This window comes from Ipomoea triloba, chromosome 1, assembly GCF_003576645.1.
Source record: "Ipomoea triloba cultivar NCNSP0323 chromosome 1, ASM357664v1".
Lineage (NCBI taxonomy): Eukaryota > Viridiplantae > Streptophyta > Magnoliopsida > Solanales > Convolvulaceae > Ipomoea > Ipomoea triloba.
The window spans coordinates 29711669-29735927 of NC_044916.1; the positions used below are offsets into that span (position 1 = coordinate 29711669).

Sequence of the window (24259 nt, forward strand, 5' to 3'; positions counted from 1 at the left end):
AAATTTTGTTGTCTTTCAATCAAATGAATTAGAGATGAAATTTCATCATCAAAACTTAATCGAAACATAGCAGTTCATTTTTGTTATAAAAAATTAGAATGACATACTAATAAATTTTTAAGATAATTAACTGTTAGATATATTTAATAAAATATATTTATAGATAATTGAAAAAAAGAGAGAAATCCGAATAGGAATAGAACTTTTATTTGCTTCATTACATTGAAGTGTTTTGTGATACACTCCCTATTTATACTAAAGGAAAGTAACAAACAATGCTAATGTTGCTGCCAGGCATATACCCATGTCCATTGGTTTAATAACTATAATAATAACCACTAAATGCTACTTTCTCACATAATGTTATGCTGCCACACATCACTACATATTACTACTAAGTAAGGCCATGTTTGGTAAATAATTAGCCTATCAGTCAATTTTGACCTGTTTAATCATTAATAGTTGTTTGACTTGGTTAAAAAATCAATATAAGCGTTTGATTAATAAGTTTTTTGTATCCCCCAAAAGTCAAAAACTAAATTTCAAAAGGCTACTCAAAACAACCTTTTTAATTAGCCTTGTGAGAAAAGAAATTATACCAAACAACTATCACCTAACAACTAATTTACCAAACATTTTTCTATAATCAACCAATATTATCAATTAATTATACTTTCTAACCCAATCCGCCAACAACCATTTACCAAACAGGGCTTAAATGTACTAATGTCACTACCATCATATCCACGTACTAGCTTGGTTATTATTATTATTATTATTATTATTATTATTATTATTATTATTATTATTGATGAGACCGGCATGCAACAAATAAATGATCCATTAAAAGTCTCGAGTGGACCGGTAACAAGATTCAAGTCAAAAAAATTCAAGAGGCTTTTAACACTTTTGTGCAAACAGATTGGAGTTTAATATCTTTTTCTAAAGAAGAAGATCAATCTGGAAAAATAATTCTATTCAGTTGTCTTCACATCAAAACTTTTGAAGACAATTCAGACTTCAATATCAAATCAAAATTTTCGATGTGAAATTATTTGCAAGGTGTATTATTTTTTTAGGTGGGAAACTACTTTGCAAGAATTGTATTTTTTTGGTGGGAATTACTTTTGTAAAATGTTGTATTTTTAATTTTGGGTGGATAATTATTTTTATTTTTTAATTTTGGGTGGGAGTTACTTTTACAAAGTTGTATTTTTTATTTTGGGTGGGGTTAAGGGCCTAGAATATTTAATACTTTATTTTCTCCTATAAATACCCATAAACCCAATGGTTTGAAGGACACCTTGTAGGAAATTAATTTGAGTGAAATTTCTCTATTTTCTTTGCATGAGAAGTGCATTGAAGTTTAGGTTGTTTGTGAGAAGCATTCAATCTTGGTAGGCTAGTGAAAAGCTAGTTTATCCCCTTATCTTGTTCTTTATATTCACACACATATCCAAAACCCAAAAAGAATACTACTACTCATATTATATAGCTAATTTTATTTTTGTATCTTAATTCAAGTGTTAGATTCCTAATACTCTAATTCTTAGCCTTGCTCAATAATCTAACAGTGTGTTTGGTTCGTGGAATAGGTCGGGAATGAAATACCATTCCCAGGAATAGACCTATTCCACTGTTTGGTTCGTCATTCTATTCCTAGGAATAGCATTCCCAGGAATGAGCTATTCCCTTTGTTGGGGGAATAGCCATTCCAAGGGGACCCCCTAGTATTAGCAATTCTCAAGTATTTGGGAATAGCTTTTATACTATAATACCGAAATTGCCCTTTTGTATTATATTATAATTCTTAATAATAATAATAATAATAATAATAATAACCTTTAAAAAAATAATAATAATAATTTCTCAACCTGTATGTATATATATAGGGTCATAATCAGGTGTGGCCGTGTCTTCCCGTGCGGCCGTGCGGTTTACACCACTCAATGTTAAAAAATATACCACTCAATATTAAGAAATGCACCACTCAAATAACATTGAGTGGTGCATTTCATATTAAGAAATGCATTTTCATTGTGGTGCATTTCGTCACATTGAGTGGTGCATTTTTTAACATTGAGTGGTGTAAACCGCACGGCCGCACGGGAAGGCGCGCCACATTTGAATAGAAATATATATATATATATATATATATGTGTGTGTGTGTGTGTGTGTGTGTTTGTGTGTGTGTGTGTGTGTGTATGTTTTAACAAGAGAGAATTGTCAGTAAAAATATATAATTGTATTTACTTAAGCTATTTATATAAAAAAAAATGAAGGATATTAACCACATATTCAAACTCAAAAAACTTAGGCTAGGAGTGAATCTCTCAACCTCACCTCCATGTATCTCTCTAACAAATATATTATTATTATTATTATTATAAAAACACATATTTATATTAAAGAATTATTAATTAAAAGGCAACTTAGATATATATATGTGTGTATGCATAATAATAATAATAATAATAATAATAATAATAATAATAATAAATATAATAATAATAATAATAATAATTTATTATTATTATTATTATTATTATTTGTATAAGGGTATTTATGTCTTTAAAACCAATTTCATTTCTATTACTTTAACCAACCAAACATTGGAATACAATTCTTAAAGTCTATTCCTTCAGCGAACCAAATAACAAAATACAATTCATGTCCTATTCCTTACCTATTCCATTCCCTGTGAAATAGTATTCCTATTCTCTCGAAATTCATTCCGTGAACCAAACATGCTGTAAGGGTTGAGAGTATTATTTGTTAGTTTGGTGAGACATTTTGTAGAGTTGGGATCTCAAAATCCAAGAATCTACAAGGTAAGATCCTCTTGTGGACACGAAAGGTTCTTGAGTGATTCCTTGAGTGTGCACTTATTGCGAGAAGCAATCCATGTACGCATCAATTACTATTATAACTAATAGTTTTGTAGAAACCTGGTTCACCATAAATCAGGTATGGAAGTACAAAAAGGGGTATGAAAATAGTATTATTATTGCTCGGGACGCTATGCCCAAAATAGTACATACAAAACCTAAGATATTGATCCATAATGACGGCCAAATAATAAATAATACAAGCTATAGCCCCAGTAATGAAATAAAAATAATAATGTTGTTGGTAGGAATCAAACCTTAACGTATGGGTTAAATGTTAAGATCACATACCACTATACTGGGAGTTTATGAACAAATGGATGATCTTTAAGGGGAAGAAATAGTGCCTATTTATAGTGTAGAGACCTCTCCAGATGCTCCACAAATATACAACATTTGCCTGATTTCAATCTTGGTTGTACATGTGTCCCCCACTACTTAGATGCATGATAATGATAGCTTGGTGGTTTGGAACTAGTGATGTTATGCTTGAGGTTGTGAGTTTAATATCCATTGGTAGCATATCCTTTAATATATATTTTGCTCTATACTTTTTCACCCATTGGACTAAAATTTATCCAATAAAATGGACTCCGAAGTCTTATGTCCTCATCAATAACATTAACCTATGATATATTCTTTTAGTGTAGCGGTTCAAATAACTTGTGACATTTTTAAAAAAAATACATTTTCGCATCAAATCATCATCATTTTGCTTCCCATATTTGTTAACATGCAAGCAGTAGATCGGTCACTTCGAATGCTATCCACATTAAACTCAAGCATCAAGTAGTAGCTATCTCACTTAGCTTCCAACTTTTACTAGTTCTTGAATTGGTCTGTCCAGGATGACCAACAACAACCTTGCAGAAGAAGAAAACATGTATTTAATTTAATTTGTAGGATAACCCAACCAAATTAATCATAAAATTGTTCACTTGGGAACCTCAAATTTATAAGTTTGATTCACATCTCCCAATAGACCAATATATTTGCTTTCGTGATTTAAGCATGTCAACTAACTATGGACAATATAAGTTGATTTACTTCAATTTTACAAGTTGTGATGATCATAAGATGGAATTTACTGGGTCTGATCTGTACACACCTTGGTGTAATGACTGCAAGTTTTTCTTTTCACTCAAAAAATCATGTATATGCAACAATAAAGTTGAAACATGAAATTCATGAGGACAACTCATGCTTAGGACATAGAAACTAACCCCACCAAACCATTTACCAGCTTCTTCAAGTACGGCACAATATCTCAAGCTAAGCAAAGCCAAACAGCTAATCAATTAAACTTAACTAATAATGGAACACATAAACATTGTACTCCACAACAGCATTGCCGGTCTTGAGATCAAGTGTGTGAGTCTTGGCCTGAGCGTAGCCGCGGGCAAACCGGAACACCCCACTCCCGCCGACGATCGGCAACTCCCTCACGCCGGAAAACACCTCGTTTCTGCCCACCACGCTCAGGCCGCTTCCGTTATACTTTCCGTCCACAAACGCAAAGTTGACAACCATCAACAAGCAAACATCATCCATCGCCGCCGACGCGTATATTCCTTGCGCCCTTCCCACCAGCTTGGATGATAGGTTCGGGCCGGCGGTCAGCGGGTCGTCCATCACGGCCATCAACCCGAACTCGGTGTGGGACTCGTTGGTCGTTGCGGCACGGGCGATCGTGACGGCGGTGGGGTTTTTGCCGGTGACTGTGTCGTGGAAGAAGAAGTGGAGGTGGCTTAGCTTTTCTCTCCCGATACCCGCTGCTCTCTTTGACAGTGTCACTGAGAAATCATGGGAATTTGCTACGAAAAGGTTTGGAACGAAGAAGAAGAAGAATATGAGGAGGTATGAACAGGGCTTTTGGAAGGTTTTGGCCATGGTGCAGTGGTATTATTGGAGTATCTTGGCTTCGAATCAAGTCTATCTCCTGGAAAGATCGAAGTGTGGTGGGTACTTCAATTTATACTTTGACAACCCATTAGGCTTTGCTTGCCCAATCATTTATAACTTATAAGTGGTATAACATACTATCAAAACAATGTATATTGTGTGGACCATATTATCAAGTATATTGTGTGGATTACACAATCAAATAATATACGTTGTGTGAATCATACTATCAAATAATATACGTTGTGTAGACCATACTATCAAATAATATACGTTGTGTAGACCATACTATCAAATAAAGTACATTCAGTACACAAATAATGTAATTTTAGTAAATTAAAAATGTACATTGTATTCAGAAAAAGTACATTATTTGAATATTAAAAGTAGTTAGGGTGCCGGTTCGGGCTTCGGCTCAATTTTTTTTTTTTTTCGGTTTCAGTTTTTTGGTTTTTAAAAAAATTAAACCATTTGGTTTAACATTAGAGTTCGGTTCAATTTAAAACGGTTCAGTTTCGGTTCGGATTTAATTCGGTTCGGTGTTCAGATCAATTTAAGATCTCAAAATTTCAACATTTCATAATTTTTCAAACATATTACCAAACAATACATATTCACATAATCACATAATCACATAATCAATATCCAAAATCTAAACATTATATAACAAAATAGCAATTAGAAGTTCAAAGATGCTACTAAATACTAATTGTGATGTAAAGAACAATTGCAGCAAACAACAAAAACGCAAGTTAGAGAACAAGCTACAAAGAGATTAAATAAAAAATTAAGAGAGATACATGCATCGAGACTTAAATTTACTTTTATTATTATTATTATTTTATTATTAACATAGTCGGAAAAGGCATATTTTATTTGAGGCTTCATTCGGCCCAATACAGCTTCTTTTGGACTTAATCCAAATAGCATGAATATGGAACTTCAGGCTACTGGGCACTCCGGGTTGAAGGCCCAAAACATGCACACCCGAGCGGTCCATTCCCAGTCAAAACCCTAGTTATCATTTCTCACAATATAAACATCCAGGGTTTCCCTTGCGCGTTTACTCTCGACTTACACTTTACCCAGTCGGAGAAGAAGAGAAAGCAAAATGCCTGCCGGACACGGATTAAGGGCGAGGACGAGAGATCTCTTCTCTCGCGGGTTCAGGAAGCGCGGGACCATTGCGCTCACCACCTACTTGCGTATCTTCCACATCGGCGACTATGTTGACATTAAGGTGAACGGTGCCGTCCACAAGGGCATGCCTCACAAGTTCTACCACGGTCGCACCGGCCGCGTCTGGAACGTCACTAAGCGCGCCATTGGTGTTGAAGTCAACAAGCAGGTACAGTCTCCACACTCTAGGTCTCTGTACACATAGCTATTTAATTGTTATGAATCTGTATCATTGCTGCTTATTTGGCTTTCTCTGTTCAAATGAATTGTTTTTGCAGTTAGTCAGATATAAAATATTTAAATGATAGCTTTATGCAAATTGTTCGTTGTTTATGCGATTCTAAACGTTCGAAAATTAGAATTTCTTAATCATGTGTAAAATTGCCTGTAGTTTTGTGGATTTAAAGTCTTTAATTAGGCATGGTGGCCAGAATTTTCGTATGCAGGCCAGTGATTTGCATTGGAAATGATTTTGGATATGTTGATCGGTTAGTTTTTTATTGTTTACAAGTTTATGTTAAGCTTGTGATCATAGAGAACTTCTACACATAGTTAAAGAAGTGAAAGTGAGACCACTGGAGTATGTAAGAAAGGGAATGTGTAAACAAGAATAATAAAAAAGCAGACCAGTCTTGGGCTATGGCTTTACACATTACAAGCTTGTAGGATTTTTTTTATCATCTAGTGCATTTATATTTAGCTATTACTGGTCTATAGGAATGCTGTGTCCTAGATTTCAGTTTCTATTAACTTATAAGCTGTTTTTAATTTGATAGATTAAGTCATTGTGGACCGAGTTATCCCCATTGAATTAACAAGTTCATAATGAATGTTCTGTATTTCACAAGGTGTTTTGCGTGTCCTTCCATTTAAGGTCTTCTACGTTAAAAATCATGACCAGGATAACTACATTTTCCTAAAGATACGTTGTTACCTATATATCTTTCAAGTTGTACTCTCTAATATCACTTCTTTGTTTTATAGTTTTAGTAGACTGTACTTGGTGAATTTGCTAGCTTGTTGTTTTTCCTCCTTTTGTTAATCAAATTATGTTGCTGATCCATTAACACAGGTTGGCAACAGGATCATCAGGAAGAGAATCCATGTTCGTATTGAGCATGTTCAACCTTCAAGGTGCACTGAAGAGTTTAAGGAGAGGGTAAAGAAAAATGATCAGCTCAAGGCTGATGCAAAAGCCAAAGGTGTGGTGATTAGTACTAAGAGGCAGCCTAAAGGACCCAAACCTGGATTTATGGTGGAAGGTGCCACTCTAGAAACCGTAACACCCATCCCATATGATGTGGTCAATGATCTCAAGGGAGGATACTAAATTCCTTGTTTATTCAAGATGTCTTTATGGTTTTATGAACAGTTAATCAGAGTTCTAATTAAGTTCTTTTTTCATGTCCACATACTCTGTTTTGTTTGAAATTTTTTGTGTTGGCCTTTTATATTTGTAGTTGAACCTGTTTGCTGAATTTATGTGCCTTTGTGTCAAATGATAGATCATTCTCGATTGTGTGTCGGGCGTGGTGGTTTCTATTCAAGTGCAAATTTCAATTTCATCTTACATTTTTGTGTCCATGCACTTGGCTCTTATGTTAATTCTAATGCCAAGTCATGGGACATGTTCTTCGAATTGCCAAATATTGTCAACTCTCCTTGTCTTGATTAGTCTTTTAACTTACCCTCTCCCCGACCTCAATCGCTTTACCCCTTTCCCATTTTGGAAGAGACTAATTTGATATGTCTTGTTTGCTAAGATAATTATTTTATTAATCAATTTTGATTTATTTGATCATTATTATTCGTTTAATTTGGTTAAACAATTAATATAAGTATTTAATTAACTTTTTGTAAGAGCTTATTATTTCAAAATTGTTATAATTCAAAAAAAAAAATTTTATCAACATTTTGAGAAATTATTTTACATATAATCAATTGTCAGTTACTTATTAAACACTCTCATGAATCATGATAAGAGGAAAGATATGATTACTTAAATTCATCTCAATTACTTTTATAAGTGTTTTGAATAATAAAATATGTAATAATTTAGTATCCACACTCATCTTGAACTAAAAAATTCATGCTAAATTTTTATAATTCGTCAATAATGTTGTATGCCTTCAAATCTAGAGGGCGAATAAAATCCCCCCATGCTTCCCCTCCCCTGAAAAGGGAATCAACGAGTTCCACTAAGTCGGGACAAATATTTCAGCATTTGTTTATTTATAATAATTCAGTATTATTATTATTATTATTATTATTATTATTATTATTATATTTAGTTTAATATAGATAATTTCAGTTATAAATTTATACATATATGAGATTTATATAAATAATTAGTAAATGATATCCCTTATTTGATAAGGTTGTTTAGTTTTGTAATATGATTAGATAGATAAAATAGGCTGTAGATTTAGAATAAAAATAAAAATTAATTTTCTTAAAGCAGCATCAGCCATCATGTGTCAAAGCATAGTTTTTCTAAATAATATCTATCTATCTAATAATAAAGAATAAATGTTAAATCAAACGGCGGTATATACATGAGATATGCAAGCAATTATGCATCTATAGTTTATATATATGGTTATTTGAGGCTGAGACGACCCTCGTCTCTCTCTTCCCTCCCCTCTTCTCTGTTCCGTGTAAAACCCTAACTCTGTAATCAAATCCGATAAATCTAATTTCTCCTTCCTCCCTCCTCCCTTCGCCCTTTCCATTCTAAAATATCTACTTTCTGCTTTTCTTGAATCTCTCATCAGATCCGTCGATCCATTTATTGATCCATTCGTCTTCAAATTCAATTCTCCCAGTTTTTCTTCTTCAATCGAATGCCACGACATTTTTCATTTTCTCATCATCTCCCCCCAATCTTTCTTCAAAGGTTCATTGCTTATTCTCCTTTGTTTTCAATTCCCCGCCGGGTTTGCAATTTTTCTTTGTGAAGGAATATTTGTTTTCAAGATTTTGAGGATTCTTGGACCGTGAAGAGAGGAGGTAGGTAAGGCTGGCGATTGTTGCTGATATCAGGTGATGGCGGAACCGCCTCACGTCCGCCGCAGCAGCAGCTCTGTTATTGTTCCCTGTTCCGAATTTGAAGCCTTAGTTTGCGTCAACCACGTTGGTTATGAAGTATCAGCTGTAGCTCTAGAATCAGTGAGAAAAGAGTGGACCAATCTGCGTATCCCAGAATGCTGACTGTGCTGCGAGTGCATCTTCCGTCAGACATTCCCATAGTAGGCTGCGAGCTCACACCTTATGTTCTTTTGCGCCTCCCTGATAAGTCTGTAGCCACTGACGATGTCCCCGAGTCCGCCCCCATCAATGGCCACTTCTTGAGATACAAGTGGTCAGTTACTTCATTCTTTATTCTCCTTGTATGGAAGAATATACATAATTTTTTTTTAATGAATGATTATTATTGCTGCTATTTTACTTTTGAAGATGCAGTTTCTTGGCATTATTGCTTTATGTACTCCTTTTTGTGATTGGAATTGTTGCTCTATTTCTGGGCGCCTGGGTCCTATGGGAGTATCTTGCAGCAATCTGTAATGGTTATGCATAATGCTTAAACATAGTTATTCTGTTAAGAGAAATTTGGCATTCTTACAATGATTTCCCCTTATGTTTGCCTAGTAGAGGATACAGTTTGTGCCTTAACCTACATTTCTTTTAAGCAAATAGGCTTACTGTTAACACATCTTGTTTTTAGTTGGATTCATTTCTATACTTGATAGTTCTTTGGATTAGTTCATGTTTGGTGTAGGATTGAGTAGAGATTAAGGATATACTTGAGAATAGATTAAGGATATTTTGTGAAATTACCCTGTCCATTTACCTAGGGGGGTAGGTTAAAGGGAGGATGAAATTGTTGATCACTCTGGTGATGGGTTAAATAATGCCACAAATTGACCATTTTCCTCTTACCTAGCGGAACCCGCAATTCATGGATTGCAAATCCAATCCTCCTGCAATTGCCTTCGAACTTTGTGCCGAAATCCTGTGCTCGGACTTAACCTTACCTTGCATACCAATAGGCTCCTTACGGAAGAGTGGTTGCATTAACATAATAACATTGCAAATGTTGAAAATTTGTATGAGATTGTACTATGCCCCAGAAAACTATGGGTGTTAGTGCCTTAATAAAGTTATTGGACAAAAATGGTGTCTTAGATGATATTGCAAACTGGACTGATATCAGTCAGAGGGATTAAGAAATTGATTGTTATGGAACCATAATGTGCACAACTATGCAAGGTGAACCTATCACTCCTTTTCTTGATGTGATTAACAAGTTTTTGTGTATCAAAGGGATAGAGAAAAAAAGTAAAAGAACATTTGTTTGCATGCCAGTGCCTCTAATTTCACAAGTTGATTTAATTGCAATTTCACAGACTCTTCTATATAACTACTTTTTGTATCCTTAGCTATGTTCTGGTGGCAGGTTTGGTGTTTACCATCTAGGGTAGTCATACACTATACATGTGGTTATGATTATCAATAGCTATGCATCTAAAAAGAATATTGTAATAGTAATTAATGACTTCAATGACATTGAAATTGAATGCCAGGGGCTTAGTCCATTATTACCCACTGTTTACTGACTTATTTGTACCCATATAGGATTCAATGGTACATGTAGTGTATCACTTGAGATTCAATTACAAGAAAGTAATGTGTATAAATATAATAGAGTTGACATGTCTTTTAGTTAATGTCCTTGCGACTATCATTTACCAATGCAAAGAAACCTTTTACTAGATGGTTCGTTTGTGCAATTGCCCAGCCAATTTGGAAAAACATTGTGATCAGTATTTGCTCTGCAACACGCTTTCTTTGAGAAACTTCTTAAATTTCTTTTTACTGATATTTCAGCTTGTAATGAAAGATGTGTCATGGTGATTGGTTTAGCATTCATTTTTTGAATTGACATATAATTCCAATTGTCTGAAATAATTTACAGGTACCGCATACAAAGTGACAGGAAAATTGCCATATGTAGTGTCCATCCATCTGAGCAAGCTACATTACAGTGCCTTGGATGTGTTAAGGCTAAAATCCCAGTTGCTAAGAGTTACCATTGCTCTCCTAAGTGTTTTGCAAATTCATGGCAGCATCACCGTGTTTTGCATGAACATGCTGCCAATGCTGTCAATGAAAATGGCAATGAGGAGGAAGAAGTATTTGGGCGCTATAATAGCACAGGAAGTGGTGTAGTTAATACAGGCTTGCCTCCATCACAATCAGCTGGCAACTTAGCAAATGGAGCAACACCATTATACCCTGCAGCAGTCACACAGAGGAGTGGTGAAACTTGGTTTGAAGTTGGACGGTCTAAAACATATACACCAACCAGTGATGATATTGGTCATGTCCTTAAATTTGAATGTGTTGTTTTAGAGGCAGAAACTAATATTCCAGTTGGCCATGTGAATACTATACTGACATCTCGTGTGATTCCGGCTCCATCTCCTACTCCACGTCGCTTGATTTCAGTCAGAGAAGATGAGAGTCCTGTAATTCCTGATTTAGGTGGCCGCATTTCGTCTTCCGGAACGTTTACTGTGCTCTCATACAACATCTTATCTGATTCCTATGCGACAAGTGAATTATACAGTTATTGTCCCTCCTGGGCCCTTTCTTGGACATATCGTAGGCAGAACCTATTGCGTGAAATAGTTGGCTATCGTGCTGACATTGTTTGTCTTCAAGAGGTATGTATGCATGCTAACAGAATTTGGAGGACAGTTTTAGTCTCTATAGGATAAGGATAAATTTTATTCAATTGTGCATAATATTAGGAGTAATTGTTACAAGTAGCAATTTGGTTTCATACTATAGATAATTTCTAAATGTGTTAAATATCTCATTCCAAATTAGCCACTCATCTTATAATTTTGATGGTTTTGCATGATTCAATAATTCTTTTTACCAAAGTTTATTATCCATTGATTAAAAAAAAATAAAAAAATTGTTGACCATGTATACATGGTACTTTGTTTACATTTAATTCTTTTGATAAATGGACATGTAAGTTCTTCCCCTTCACTGATGTCCTTTCCTTTCAGGTTCAAAGTGATCATTTTGAAGAGTTCTTTGCTCCTGAGCTGGACAAGCATGGTTATCAAGCTCTTTTCAAAAGAAAAACTTCTGAGGTTGGTTATATTTATAAAGTGTTAGTCATATGAAAGGTTTTTTTCTTCTATTAGCTGATACCATTTTTGTCTGCAGGTATTTGGTGGAAATATGAATAGTATTGATGGTTGTGCTACATTTTTCCGGCGAGATAGATTTTCACATGTTAAGAAATATGAGGTATGAAAGGATTACAAGTCTACTGAGGTCTATTTTACTTGTTTAATCTTGCAAATCATGCCCATATGCTTTGTGTAGGTTGAGTTTAACAAAGCTGCACAGTCGTTGACTGATGCTCTAGTTCCTAGTGCTCAAAAGAAAACCGCTCTAGGTCGTTTGATCAAGGTATCTTATTTAATTTGACAAGTGAGCACTCGCACATACTTGTATGTTTGTTCTTCCTGTTATAATTATACTCTAATACAGGATAATGTTGCACTCATTGTGGTTCTGGAGGCAAAGTTCGGTAACCAGGGAGTTGATAACCCTGGGAAGCGTCAGCTTGTTTGTGTGGTAAGGAACCTATTGTATTCTTTGTAGTATCCAGACTTGTTGCTTAATTGGACCAATAGGTTTAACAGAATCCATGTTGCTGATTGTACTAGATTTTGATCCATACTTAGTTGAGTAGAGTTAAATATCACAAAATTCTTGTAGATATATTGCTAGGTTTGGGGAAATGTTGGTAAAACTTTTGATGGTCTTAAGAGCATAATTGTGGTGTTCTTTTTATGAATGCAGGCAAATACTCATGTGAATGTTCAACATGAATTGAAGGATGTCAAGCTTTGGCAGGTTACTATCACATGCCATTTTGGCAGTGGCATGCTGTCTTTCATAAGTTCATTATCTTTTGGCACAGAACTCATTGTGTTTGTCTTAAATTATCAGGTTCATACACTCCTGAAAGGGCTGGAAAAGATTGCTGCTAGTGCTGATATTCCAATGTTGGTGTGCGGTGATTTTAATTCGATGCCTGGAAGGTCTGTTGTTTTTAATTCATTTTAGCTCCCTCCTTTTCAAGTAGAACATGCTACTCGGCCTTAATGGCTTGAATGATTCTCGTTATTGATACATAGAATGCATCTGGTGCAGTGCTCCTCATGCACTCCTCGCAATGGGCAAAGTTGATCCAATGCATCCAGATTTAGTAGTTGACCCTCTTGGTATTCTGCGTCCAACCACCAAGTTAACACATCAACTGCCGCTGGTATTGACTGATATCTTAAATTAGATTTCCTTTTCCTACTTTTTTTACATGTATGGAGTTCATGTGTAGAACCCCTGCCCCCACTTCCCCTTGTCATGATGGAGGGGAACAAAGCAAAGCTAAGTGCAATAAGAATTATTACTGCTACAACATTTTTGGCTTTTATAGGAGTTTTGACTCACTTATTGTGACGTCCCTTTTTACAGGTAAGTGCTTACACTTCCTTTGCTAGAATGGAGACTGGTCTTGGGAGTGAGCGCCACAAGAGGAGGATGGATCCTATTACCGAAGAGCCCCTATTTACAAATTGTACTAGAGACTTCATTGGTACTCATGATTATATATTCTACTCAGGTATACTTTGGACCAACAATTATACTCCGTAGCAATTAATTGTCTTTTTTTTTTATCTTTTGAAAGGTTAAATGCATGTTTCTGTATTATATTTCCCATTGTGTGTAAAGGTGATGGTTCAGTTTGCTAGGTGCAGTAACTGTGTGTAGCTAAAAGTTGCATTTATGAAAGGGTGATATTGATGAATATTTTGATATGTTCTTTCAGCGGACTCGCTAACCGTCGTATCATTGTTGGAGCTCCTAGACGAGGATAGCTTGAGAAAGGACACAGCACTTCCTTCTCCAGAGTGGTCTTCTGATCATATAGCCCTGTTAGCTGAGTTTCGCTGCAAATCAAAAACTAAACATTGACACAATGCCGGGTAGGCAGTGGGTTGCCTTAATTTTCCTTTTTTCCCAAAGTAGAAACTGATGTTAGGAACACATGCTTGTGAAAAATATGTTTAGTTAGTAGTTGCATGTCGTCTTTATCAGCCATAATATAAACGGCTATTTCTCTATGTATTTGAATCTGTTGTTTACACACTTTTACTCAAAATTCTCTTGGAAGGGGAAAAGGGGTTATGAGGGAGGGCTGTGGTTTCTTCTTTCTAAATTTTAATGTTGTAATGTATTGTGCAGGTGACAGGTGTTTGGTAGAAGATGGATGATTTTGGAAATAGAGGCAGAAAGAGTGATGAGAGGGTTAAAATGATAAAAGCCATTGTAACAATAGTAGATGATGATGGTGTGTTCTTGGTATCCATCCCCACGAGGGTCCCCTTAGCTATTGATCCTTCTTTGTATTATGCTGCTGCCTTAGTCTCATAGGAAAAGAATGATATAATGTTCACACTTCCCTTCTTCTTTCAATTGAAATAGAAATATCATCTTGCAATACTTGAATTGCTGTGCAATGAATATGATGAATGAATGTATGTTCTTTTTGGGTTTCTGAACTTTGTTCAATCTCGATCAACATCATCGTACTTGATGCTATTGCCCAATCGGCTGCTGGCTTTTCTATCCGTCTAAATTAAGGATGTGTTATTAGTTGGTTGAAGCAAATAGTTAATTCATTTTGGTCCATTTAGGATTGCAAATAAATAATAAATATATGACATTTAAAAAAAAAACACAAAATGAATTACAATCTGAAAAGAATAGGTTAAAAAGTGAAATATAAATAGTTTTAATTGTTGAATCCAATTCTTATATATTATAAGAATGGCAAAAAAAAAAAAAGAAAAAAAAAAAGAAAAAGAAAGAGAGAATGGCAATGCAATGCCTACTAAAAAACTGGCATTTTAGCCAAAGTGTTTTTGAGCATGGCAACCAATTCTAATTATGAAGAAAATTTGGTTTTGGCTCTGCTCTTGGTCTAGGAAAAGAAACTTAGAAGATATGTTCGCTCATCTTGTGAGTAAGAATGAATACTAGTTAGACATGATAAGTACAATGTCCTCCTCCATTTCTACTTATTTTAAGAGGGAATAATTACATGACATAAAATGGATAACAACGTTCAGAATCTACAGAGAAGAAGATGAATTCACGTAGGTTATCATCAAAATCTTTTTTGCACACAAAATGCTGAATCCGTGGCTCAGATTCCATTTGCAGAAAGTGGCTTGATCCATCCAGAGAGTTTCTGTTAAGATTTTGCAGACTCACTCCATAGTGTTATTTGGTCCTGTGGCACGGCACCTTGATGACTTGTCTATGCACGCGTCTCTGGGCCGGTGGCTGGCTTTGAGTTGAGAAGCGGCTGCAGAGCCTTCACAACGATTGTCATATTTGGGCGAAAATCTGCCTCGTACTGAACACACAGTGCTGCAACTGCTGCCATCTGAGAACCAACGCTCAAATTTACAAAAATCCTTTACTTGTTTGCTGCTAAACTGCTGCTGAGAAACACCTACCTTGGCAATTGCCTTTGGGGGATACTCATTGTTTAGCTTTGGATCCACACATTGTTTCACTTTGTCTTCACTCAATCTCGGGGTGGCCTGCACAAAACAACATACAAATTGGTTCACACATCACCATTTCCATCTCCTAAAATGAACCAACTAAAACATACCCAAGTCACCAGACTCTGTTGTCCTTTGGGCATGGTGTGATCAACCGGCTTCCTTCCTGTCAAAAGCTCTAAAAGGACCACTCCGAAACTGTAAACATCGCTCTTCTGAGTAATCTGCCCTGTCATGGCATACCTGAAAACCAAGTGTTCCAAATTATATCTTAAGTAATTTTTCACCAAAAACTGTCATCACATTGTTCGTAACGAATGAAAACAAGAATTAACTCTGGAGCATGGTAGCCAAAAGTTCCCAAGACTCTTGTGGAATGCAACCGAGCTGCTGTATCAGAAGACTGGTTTGTCAAGTTGAAATCAGCAATTTTTGCTGTAAAATCATCAAACAGTAGCACATTGCTGGATCTGATATCGCGATGAACAATAGGAGGCTGAACTTTTTCGTGCAGAAACTCAAGCCCTCTCGCCGCCCCATAAGCACACTTAACTCTCTGATTCCAGGTAAGAACTGGACCTGGCTCAGCACCTTGTACACCTTTCCTACCTGCAATAAAACATCCCGAGAAAAAAAATCTTCGACATCTTCCCAGTGAATGTTTATTTTTGCAGACAATGACTAATCTAAAGAACGGTTTATCAGCATACCATGTAAAACATCATGTAAAGACCCCGAGGTTGCAAACTCATATACCAAAATTCTGTTGTCTGCCTCTAGACAATACCCAAGAAGAGTCACAAAATGATCATTCTTAAGTCTTGAAACCGTTGATAACTGCACGTTTATATTACCAGAAAAGAGAGACAATAAACATCACCTCACCAAATGACAACTCAATATAGAATAGAGCTAAGAAACACAGCAGAAATCAAACATATATAATCAATCACCTGTGCTGCAAAGTCGGAATCTGGCTCCGGTGAAGTGGTATCCAACTTCTTTATTGCGACCTGCTCGCCGCTGCTTAATGTTGCAGAAAAAACGCGGCCGTAGGATCCCTCACCCACCAAAGCCTTTTGCCCAAAGTTGCCTGTCAATTTGTTCAGCTCATCCAATTGCATTGCAGGTATCTCAATTGGAAGAACTTTCTGTGGAGCTCCATTTCTCGCAGACCCAGAATTCCTTGGCTCTCTGTCACTAGCTACAATACCAAAAACCAAATATGGGAGAAAAAACAAAAACAAGCTAAACCAACTCATATTCATACCAATCACTCATCTCATACAAAACATAAACAAAATCCATTCTGCTGATAGTGAGACTACACATTTATTATTTATAAAGTTTTTCTTTTTTCATTTCTGATCCTACGACTATGTCATAATTTCCATTTTTGATGCTTGACTATTAATTTTTCCACATTTGATCCTTTGGCCTAATTTTCGGTCACAGTGACCAAGTCTGTATCTCTATGTTATTGAACACGAGTGCATAATAGTTAAGTGACTTATCTTGAAGGGTAAAATTGTCATTTTTTTTGGTCACCCATGATCGGAAATCAGGCCGGAGGGCTAAATGTGCAAAGTTAATGTGAAAATGGTCCAATAGTCGTGGGATCAGAAGTAAAAAAACTCTTATTTATATAATATAAATTGTTGTATATAATTTATGCTCCGGTAGGAGGAGGAGGGGGGCTTACCACCACCGGTGCCGCGATAGGGGTAGCCGGCCTTATTAGGAGGGACTGTACTTTGATTAGCCGGTGGACCGCTATAATCCTCTAGCTCTCCACCACCGCAGCACGACATCTTATCTCAAATTGTAAGCAGACACAGTAATCTTAAACCAAAATTTTAACAATCCATACTAACACACCAACTCTCAGGATTGAAAACCTAATTATTTTCTTCCCGGCGCCTAACCGTATATTCTGAGGCTACAATATATGAATGAAATAGGACAATCAAAGAATTCGAGCAGATCCACATAGAATGATGAATGATCAAAGATCAATGATGATATAATTCACCATGAAATATGATCATAAATCAAGAACATGGAATCCTAATGCAATGCAGATAGATCTGGCCTGTCAGTCTGTCCCTCCTTGAGCATCAACCAACATGCGACGACCTATCGAAAAATCGGGGAAAAAAAACAAAAACAAAAACAAATAAAACAAACCGAAAACACAGCCCGCCCTTAATTTACAGGGAGAAAAAGATGAAGAAAAAGAAAAAGAAAGCGTGGGAAGTTTTTCTCTTTTTCTTCTCTTTCCTGAGTTCTGTGATGGATGAAGTGGGCAAAATGCAGAGATTTTCCTCTTTTGCGGGAAAACCGGTTGGACGCTTTTAACCGCTAAAACTAACACACACAATTTCTATACTACGTGCCTGCCTTCAGTTTTCCACTCTTTATTTATCTATACTCCTTGTTAAATACTTAAATATTTTTTGAATAATATCTACTCTATTAAAAGGTACTCCGTATCATTTGTCCAATGTACTTAGATAATAAAAATTCATTTTAAAATAATCAAATTCTACGTTTAATATAACAATTTAACATTAAGAGTGTTTTTGGAAACTAAAAAAAATGATTTCTGGAAATCATTTTCCAGATTTTCAGTGTTTGGCAAGGCTTCGAAAATTAAAGTCATGGAAAATCAATTCTGATCAAAGAAGAAAATCATATATTTTTTTTTTCTGAAAAACAACTTTTTTTTTTAGGAGAAGTCATTTTCCCGGCCTCTTCTCTTCACCTTGTGAACATTCTTCCTCAGTCATCTTTTCCTGCATATCTCCTCGACGACCAAGTGGTCATCTTTTCTGACCTATCTCCTCAGCAACCAACTGGTCATCTTCCATCGGAGAACTGGTCACCTTCTTTGAGATGAGAGTTGGTTGCCTTCTATCTTTGATAGACGAAAATCGGCGACGATTCAATCATCACCTTTAGCCGATTTTATTTTCGGAATTGATCGGATAACGTTTAGGATAGTATATGTGTCTGTTTGTGAGAAGGACTTGAAAATTTGTTATTTTCAAAAAATTCTTTATCATTTTTTATTTTAAATAACAAAAGTGAAATTTTATGATTAGAATCTTATTTTAAGACAAAAATAATAAAACAAACAAGATAATTAAGTCTAAACAACAGGGTTTAAAGCCATGAATCATCAAAACATACACGACAATGGAAAACTTATAATGTGACATGACATGATGTTGAGTTTACCTATAGAAATTATTTTATAGCAACAATAGTAATAATTATAATAATAGTATTTCCATAAAAAAGAAAAAGAAAAAAAAATTGAGAAGAAATAAAACAACAGGGAAGAATAATAATATTATTTCCGCGCCCTGTTAAATCAAAATCAAAATACAAAATCCTCGCCAGTCCCTCACCCACTACCCTCCCGCCGGCAGGAACCGCCCTCCGGCAACCATGGCCGATGAGGACCAGCGGGTTTTAGATCTAGTCAAAGAGCTAGTCCACCGTTTACTCTACACCTCCCCGCAGTCTGCCACCTCCTCCGACTCTAACCCTAACCCTAGCCCCTCGGAGCAACAGCTCCAGCAAGCTTTCAAGTATGCCGTTCGCATCCTCTCGAGTCGCATGACTCCTACAATCGCCGCCGACGAGGCCTCCATGGCCGAGTCCATCAAGCGACAGTTGGCCACTCAGGGTAAGTCATCCGAAGCCCTCACTTTCGCTGATTTATATTCCAAATTTTCGTCCAAAATCGGCCCTGGAAGTGTTAAGAACAAGTGGGCCCTGCTTTATTTGATCAAAACCATCTCCGAGGATCGTAAGGCCCGAAAAAGCCAGCCCCTCTCTGGGGTGTCAGTTGGGGTTTTCAGCTCCGCTGTGAATGGGGGACTACCCATGTTGTTTGATGGGCAATCAAACGGTTATTCTCGAGTTGGAAATGGTGCTTCAAAGTCTCTTGGTACATTGGATAATTCTGATAATTTGAGGGCTTTGGATGGAAATTTGGGATATTCAACAAATGTAGGGAAAGTAGAGAAGTTTTCTGTTGATGGTGCTATGAGTGATGAGTTTCGGAATTTAAGGCGTCCGAGCGATAATTCAAGGGGTATGAGAGGCAGAGAGAACACAGAGAAGGGTTGGCATGGAGGGGTTCTAATGGTTTCAAAGGATCCGGAGAATTTGCGCGATATGGCATATCGGGAGTTTGCAAACTTGTTGAAAGAGGAGAATGAGGTGTCTGAGGAGGTTTTGGTGCGGGATATATTGTATGCTTGTCAAGGGATAGATGGGAAGTATGTGAAGTTTGATGCTAATGCTGATGGGTATGTTCTGCCAGATTTGGTAAAAGTTCCAAGGGCAACCAGGATTATGGTTAGGAAGCTCTGTGAGCTCGGGTGGTTGTTTAAGAAAGTTAATGGGTATAGTTCAGAGAGTATGGATAGGTTCCCTGCAGAGGATGTAGGCACTGTTGGACAAGCATTTTGTGCTGTGTTGCAAGATGAGCTTTCAGAATATTTCAAACTGTTGTCAGTGCTTGAAGCTCAAGCAATGAATCCCATGCCTCTGGTTTCAGAAAATGCAAATTCAGGGAATTATTTGTCACTGAGAAGACTATCTGTTTGGTTTGCAGAGCCATTGGTGAAGATGAGATTAATGGCAGTCTTGGTTGATAGCTGTAAGGTTTTAAAAGGTGGAGCTATGGCTGGGGCAATTCATATGCATGCTCAGCATGGAGATCCACTTGTAAAGGATTTCATGAAAAGATTACTCCATCGGGTTTGTTCCCCTCTTTTTGAGATGGTAAGGACATGGGTTCTTGAAGGGGAACTTGAAGATATATTTGCAGAGTTTTTCATTGTTAGTCAACCTGTTAAAGCTGAGTCCCTTTGGAGGGAGGGTTATCGCCTTCATGCTGCGATGCTTCCTTCCTTTATCTCTCCGTCTCTTGCTCAACAAATTTTAAGGACTGGGAAGTCAATAAATTTCCTTCGAGTTTGTTGTGAGGATCGTGGTTGGGCTGATGCAGCAATGGAAGCAGCGGCAGCAGCTGGCACCACAACTACTAGAGGTAGTCTCAAGTATGGTGAGACAGATGCACTTGAATCTTTGGTCACTGAAGCAGCAAAAAGAATAGACAAGCATTTACTGGATGTTATTTACAAAAGGTACAAGTTCAAGGAACATTGCTTTGCAATTAAGCGATACTTGCTACTTGGCCAAGGTGATTTTGTGCAATATCTAATGGATATTGTTGGCCCTGAGCTATCTGAACCCGCCAACACAATCAGTGCGTTCAAGCTGGCAGGCTTATTGGAAAGTGCAATCAGATCATCCAATGCGCAGTATGATGATAGGGATATGCTGGATAGACTGAGGGTTAAGATGATGCCTCATAACCCAGGTGACAGAGGGTGGGATGTATTTTCGTTGGAATATGATGCTAGAGTTCCTCTAAACACTATTTTGTCAGAGTCTGTTATGGCAAGGTATTTAAGAATCTTCAATTTCTTGTGGAGGCTCAGAAGGGTGGAGCATGCACTTACTGGCGCTTGGAAGGCAATGAAGCCAAACTGCATCGCTTCCCATTTCTTCTCTAAGCTGCCACAAGCTGTTAAGTTGCAGTTGCTTTTAACATCAAGGAAGTGCCAAGTTTTGTGGGATGAGATGAATCACTTTGTTTCTAATTTGCAGTACTACATAATGTTCGAAGTTCTGGAGGTATCTTGGTCTAACTTACTCAGAGAAATGGAACTAGCCAAAGACCTTGATGATCTACTTGCAGCACATGAAAAATATCTATTTTCTATCGTTGAGAAGTCTATGCTTGGAGAACGGTCCCAAGCTCTTAACAAGACACTTTTTGTGTTACTTGACTTCATACTACGATTCCGGAGTCACGTTGATAGATTATATGAAGGCATTAATGAATTGCAATCTAGGTTGGTCTTTTCTCTGTAATTATGTTGCTTCTTATTTACTTGGAGTTCATTTAGCTTAATTCTCCTACTTGTTTCACTTGCAGATCTGCAGAATCATCTCTGACATCTCAGGACCGTGTCAAATCACGAGGGCAGTCAAGTGCTAAATCTTCGGAACCAGGTTCATGGCTTGGTGAGGGTAGGAAGGCTCTTACTAACCGTGCTGGTGAGTTTCTTCAAAACATAGGACAAGATATTGATGCAATTACGAAGGAATATTCATCCCTCTTTGAGGGGTTCATTTCACAATTGCCTGTGCAACAGCACATCGATTTGAAGTTCCTTATGTTCCGACTTGACTTCACTGAATTTTATAGTCATCTGCGTGGTAATATAGGAGAGAGGCTTCCATAGTTTCTCATTAAGTACAGAACATGCACTGACATTTAACCACTTCAACATCTTCCCATTCATCAATTGCTAAGTGACACACGATCCATAGTTCTCTCTCTCTCTCTCTCTCTATGCTACCTTCCTGCTCTACCCCTTTGCCTTTGGGTACTGCGTGCAATGGCTTATCTTCATCTGCTGCCTAACAATTGCGGAGTTATCCTTAGCCTTTAGGTACTGTATGCAATGGCTTCATGTCATTACTCTGAGGTTTTCAAATTTCTTTTTACTGTTCTACGAGTTCCTAGATAGGCTGGCAGGTTTATGTATGGCTTTTGTTCAATTGGTTTGTTGGATATTTTTGGCTCTACCAAGATTTAGCATGAGCTTGTTTATCTGTAATATATTTTTGTTTAGCCAGGTGAGTTAATTGTGTTTGGCTGCCAAATTGGCTTTTGTGGTTTCATGTATTGGCCTGAAGATGAGAAATAAATGGTGTTTTGTTTTCAGTGGCACTGTCTCTTGAATATAACTTCTAGCATTCATTTTAATTGCAAAACATAGATGGGATCCAATTCCAAATGTAGACATCAAAGAACTCAAAAATCAAATCTTCATTTTTCAGCATCATCTCTCCATCCTAAGAGATTCAGTCCCTATTTTAAATCTTTTCCACAAGCAAGATCACAAAAGTAGAATGAAGCAATAACCATCTTCATTCATTTCCTTTCTTGTAAATGCAATAATAAAAAGTCTGTCTTCTATATACACAAAACATTAACGCAACACGATTTTAAGGAGGTCTAAGAGTGTTTTTAGGAGCGCTAATCCAAGATGAACCTCCAACTGCAAATCTCCATAATGCATTAACGTGTTCAGGAGAAGCGTACTCAATACCAACTCTAGGACCAACAAGTATTTGTTCAGGCTCCGGTCCATCCAAAATTTCTAAACCACCTGGCCACATGCCCATATAGAGTGAGTTCATATCAATTTCACTAAGTTGGCAATAACTTTGAAACAATAGTTCTAAACCACCTGGCCACATGCCCATATAGAGTGAGTTCATATCAATTTCACTAAGTTGGCAATAACTTTGAAACAATAGAATGACGGGAAAGCTTACCTGCAGTGTATAGCGGATGGTTAGACCATTCCCTTGATAACCCTAATGCTTGACCAACCTGCAAAAGTACGAAAGCTTTCTAAAGCAAAGGGAAGATGTAGGAGAGCAACAATATAATTCTGTCTAAGAAATAAAACTTCATATAACAAGAGTAATCACGAGAAATGTTTCCAATAGCATTTGCATGTACAGAAGAAAAGACAAAGGACACTAGCATTGATAGCAAGCAAGATGAAATTGTTCTGGAAGTTAAATAGAGAAATTTATTAGTCAAAAAAATAAAAGCTACTATGTTTAATCTTTCTATATACAAACCAGGAATTTCATCTAAGACTTTGAAGAGATGTAAGCTAATGAAGTACTAAATTTTATATGAAATTGAGGTTGCAAAACACCTTTCCAGGCCCAGTAAGAAGAACAGGCTTCTCAGTTTCTAAACCACGTCGCCTTTGAATTGTTCCCAACCCTGCATATATAATTCCATGTATATATTACAGTTACGATAAACTGCACAGTGAAATGATACGAAAAGGTATTTAATCCACAAGATACAGATTAAAACTGTTTATGAATACATTGGTAGAATTACCAGTGATGGGAGCACAAGAACGAATCAAGACAGCTGCTCCAACACCTTCTTTGTCTGCTACAACATTGAGCATCATGTGGAGACCATAGCAGAGGTATACGTATGCATGTCCACCAGGACCAAACTATTTTGAAGGTTAATATAAAATGATTTTAGAAAGCTTCCATACATTCCTCAAGCTATATTTAAACATAAACGAAGCAATGCGATTTACCACACAATTAGAATAGCTTCAGTAGTTATTGAACAGGTTTAAGTTCTTCACCATGCAACTTATGGTGTAATAATAATGCATTATAAATCAGTAGGATACCTTAAAAAGTTTCTTTAATTGGGAAGAATTGCTTCATGCAGTCCAAATGATACCTTGGCTTTCATTTATTTATTTACTTTAAACAAATGTAAAGAAAAATTAAAATTGAAAGCTTGAAATCTTACTACAGGGGCAGTTCTTGCTGTTACTCCAAATCGACCATGGCAAGCAGAATCATCAGGTCTATAAGCTTCAACCTACAACACACGCTTTCATTACCCAACTAGGAAAAAAAAAAGCCCATAAATCAATCAAACACATGGGGGGGGGGGGGGGGGGGGGAAGTTTT

At 36.7% G+C, this 24259-nt stretch overlaps 6 protein-coding genes across 6 annotated transcripts in view; 3 read left to right on the top strand and 3 right to left on the bottom strand.

Moving 5' to 3' along the window:
- Positions 1–4001: 4001 nt before the first annotated feature.
- LOC115998076 (dirigent protein 22-like) lies at positions 4002–4818 on the bottom strand. Its single transcript, XM_031237547.1, has one exon. The coding sequence runs from the start codon at positions 4776–4778 to the stop codon at positions 4197–4199; it is 582 nt and encodes a 193-aa protein (XP_031093407.1). The 5' UTR covers positions 4779–4818; the 3' UTR covers positions 4002–4196.
- Positions 4819–5846: 1028 nt separating this feature from the next.
- Positions 5847–7534, top strand: LOC116015298 (60S ribosomal protein L21-2-like). The gene is made up of 2 exons (XM_031255343.1): positions 5847–6138; positions 7042–7534. Exons 1-2 carry the CDS (start codon positions 5902–5904, stop codon positions 7297–7299), a joined length of 495 nt encoding a protein of 164 aa, XP_031111203.1. The 5' UTR covers positions 5847–5901; the 3' UTR covers positions 7300–7534.
- A 1028-nt stretch (positions 7535–8562) lies between these two features.
- On the top strand, positions 8563–14567 carry LOC116020997 (carbon catabolite repressor protein 4 homolog 1-like). Its single transcript, XM_031261592.1, has 12 exons — positions 8563–9330; positions 10945–11695; positions 12050–12136; positions 12213–12296; positions 12375–12461; positions 12543–12629; positions 12858–12911; positions 13008–13099; positions 13212–13326; positions 13533–13680; positions 13888–14044; positions 14304–14567. Exons 1-11 carry the CDS (start codon positions 9173–9175, stop codon positions 14031–14033), a joined length of 1809 nt encoding a protein of 602 aa, XP_031117452.1. The 5' UTR covers positions 8563–9172; the 3' UTR covers positions 14034–14044; positions 14304–14567.
- Positions 14568–15081: 514 nt separating this feature from the next.
- On the bottom strand, positions 15082–18051 carry LOC116021006 (probable protein kinase At2g41970). Its single transcript, XM_031261603.1, has 7 exons — positions 17337–18051; positions 16588–16838; positions 16345–16471; positions 15970–16243; positions 15745–15877; positions 15584–15670; positions 15082–15510 (listed from the first exon to the last, which is right to left on the bottom strand). Exons 1-7 carry the CDS (start codon positions 17443–17445, stop codon positions 15382–15384), a joined length of 1110 nt encoding a protein of 369 aa, XP_031117463.1. The 5' UTR covers positions 17446–18051; the 3' UTR covers positions 15082–15381.
- A 957-nt stretch (positions 18052–19008) lies between these two features.
- LOC116024940 (gamma-tubulin complex component 3) lies at positions 19009–22451 on the top strand. Its single transcript, XM_031265984.1, has 2 exons — positions 19009–21573; positions 21657–22451. The coding sequence occupies exons 1-2, from the start codon at positions 19088–19090 to the stop codon at positions 21964–21966; spliced, it is 2796 nt and encodes a 931-aa protein (XP_031121844.1). The 5' UTR covers positions 19009–19087; the 3' UTR covers positions 21967–22451.
- Positions 22452–22537: 86 nt separating this feature from the next.
- The window catches only part of LOC116024950 (DNA-3-methyladenine glycosylase), a 3022-nt gene continuing 1300 nt past the window's right edge, over positions 22538–24259 (bottom strand). The window contains exons 2-6 of the mRNA XM_031265996.1: positions 24096–24167; positions 23658–23781; positions 23464–23534; positions 23069–23126; positions 22538–22899 (exon numbers count right to left, since the gene is read on the bottom strand). Coding sequence (XP_031121856.1) covers positions 22736–22899; positions 23069–23126; positions 23464–23534; positions 23658–23781; positions 24096–24167 — 489 coding nt within the window. The 3' untranslated portion in view covers positions 22538–22735. The remainder of the gene's footprint in view (positions 22900–23068; positions 23127–23463; positions 23535–23657; positions 23782–24095; positions 24168–24259) is intronic.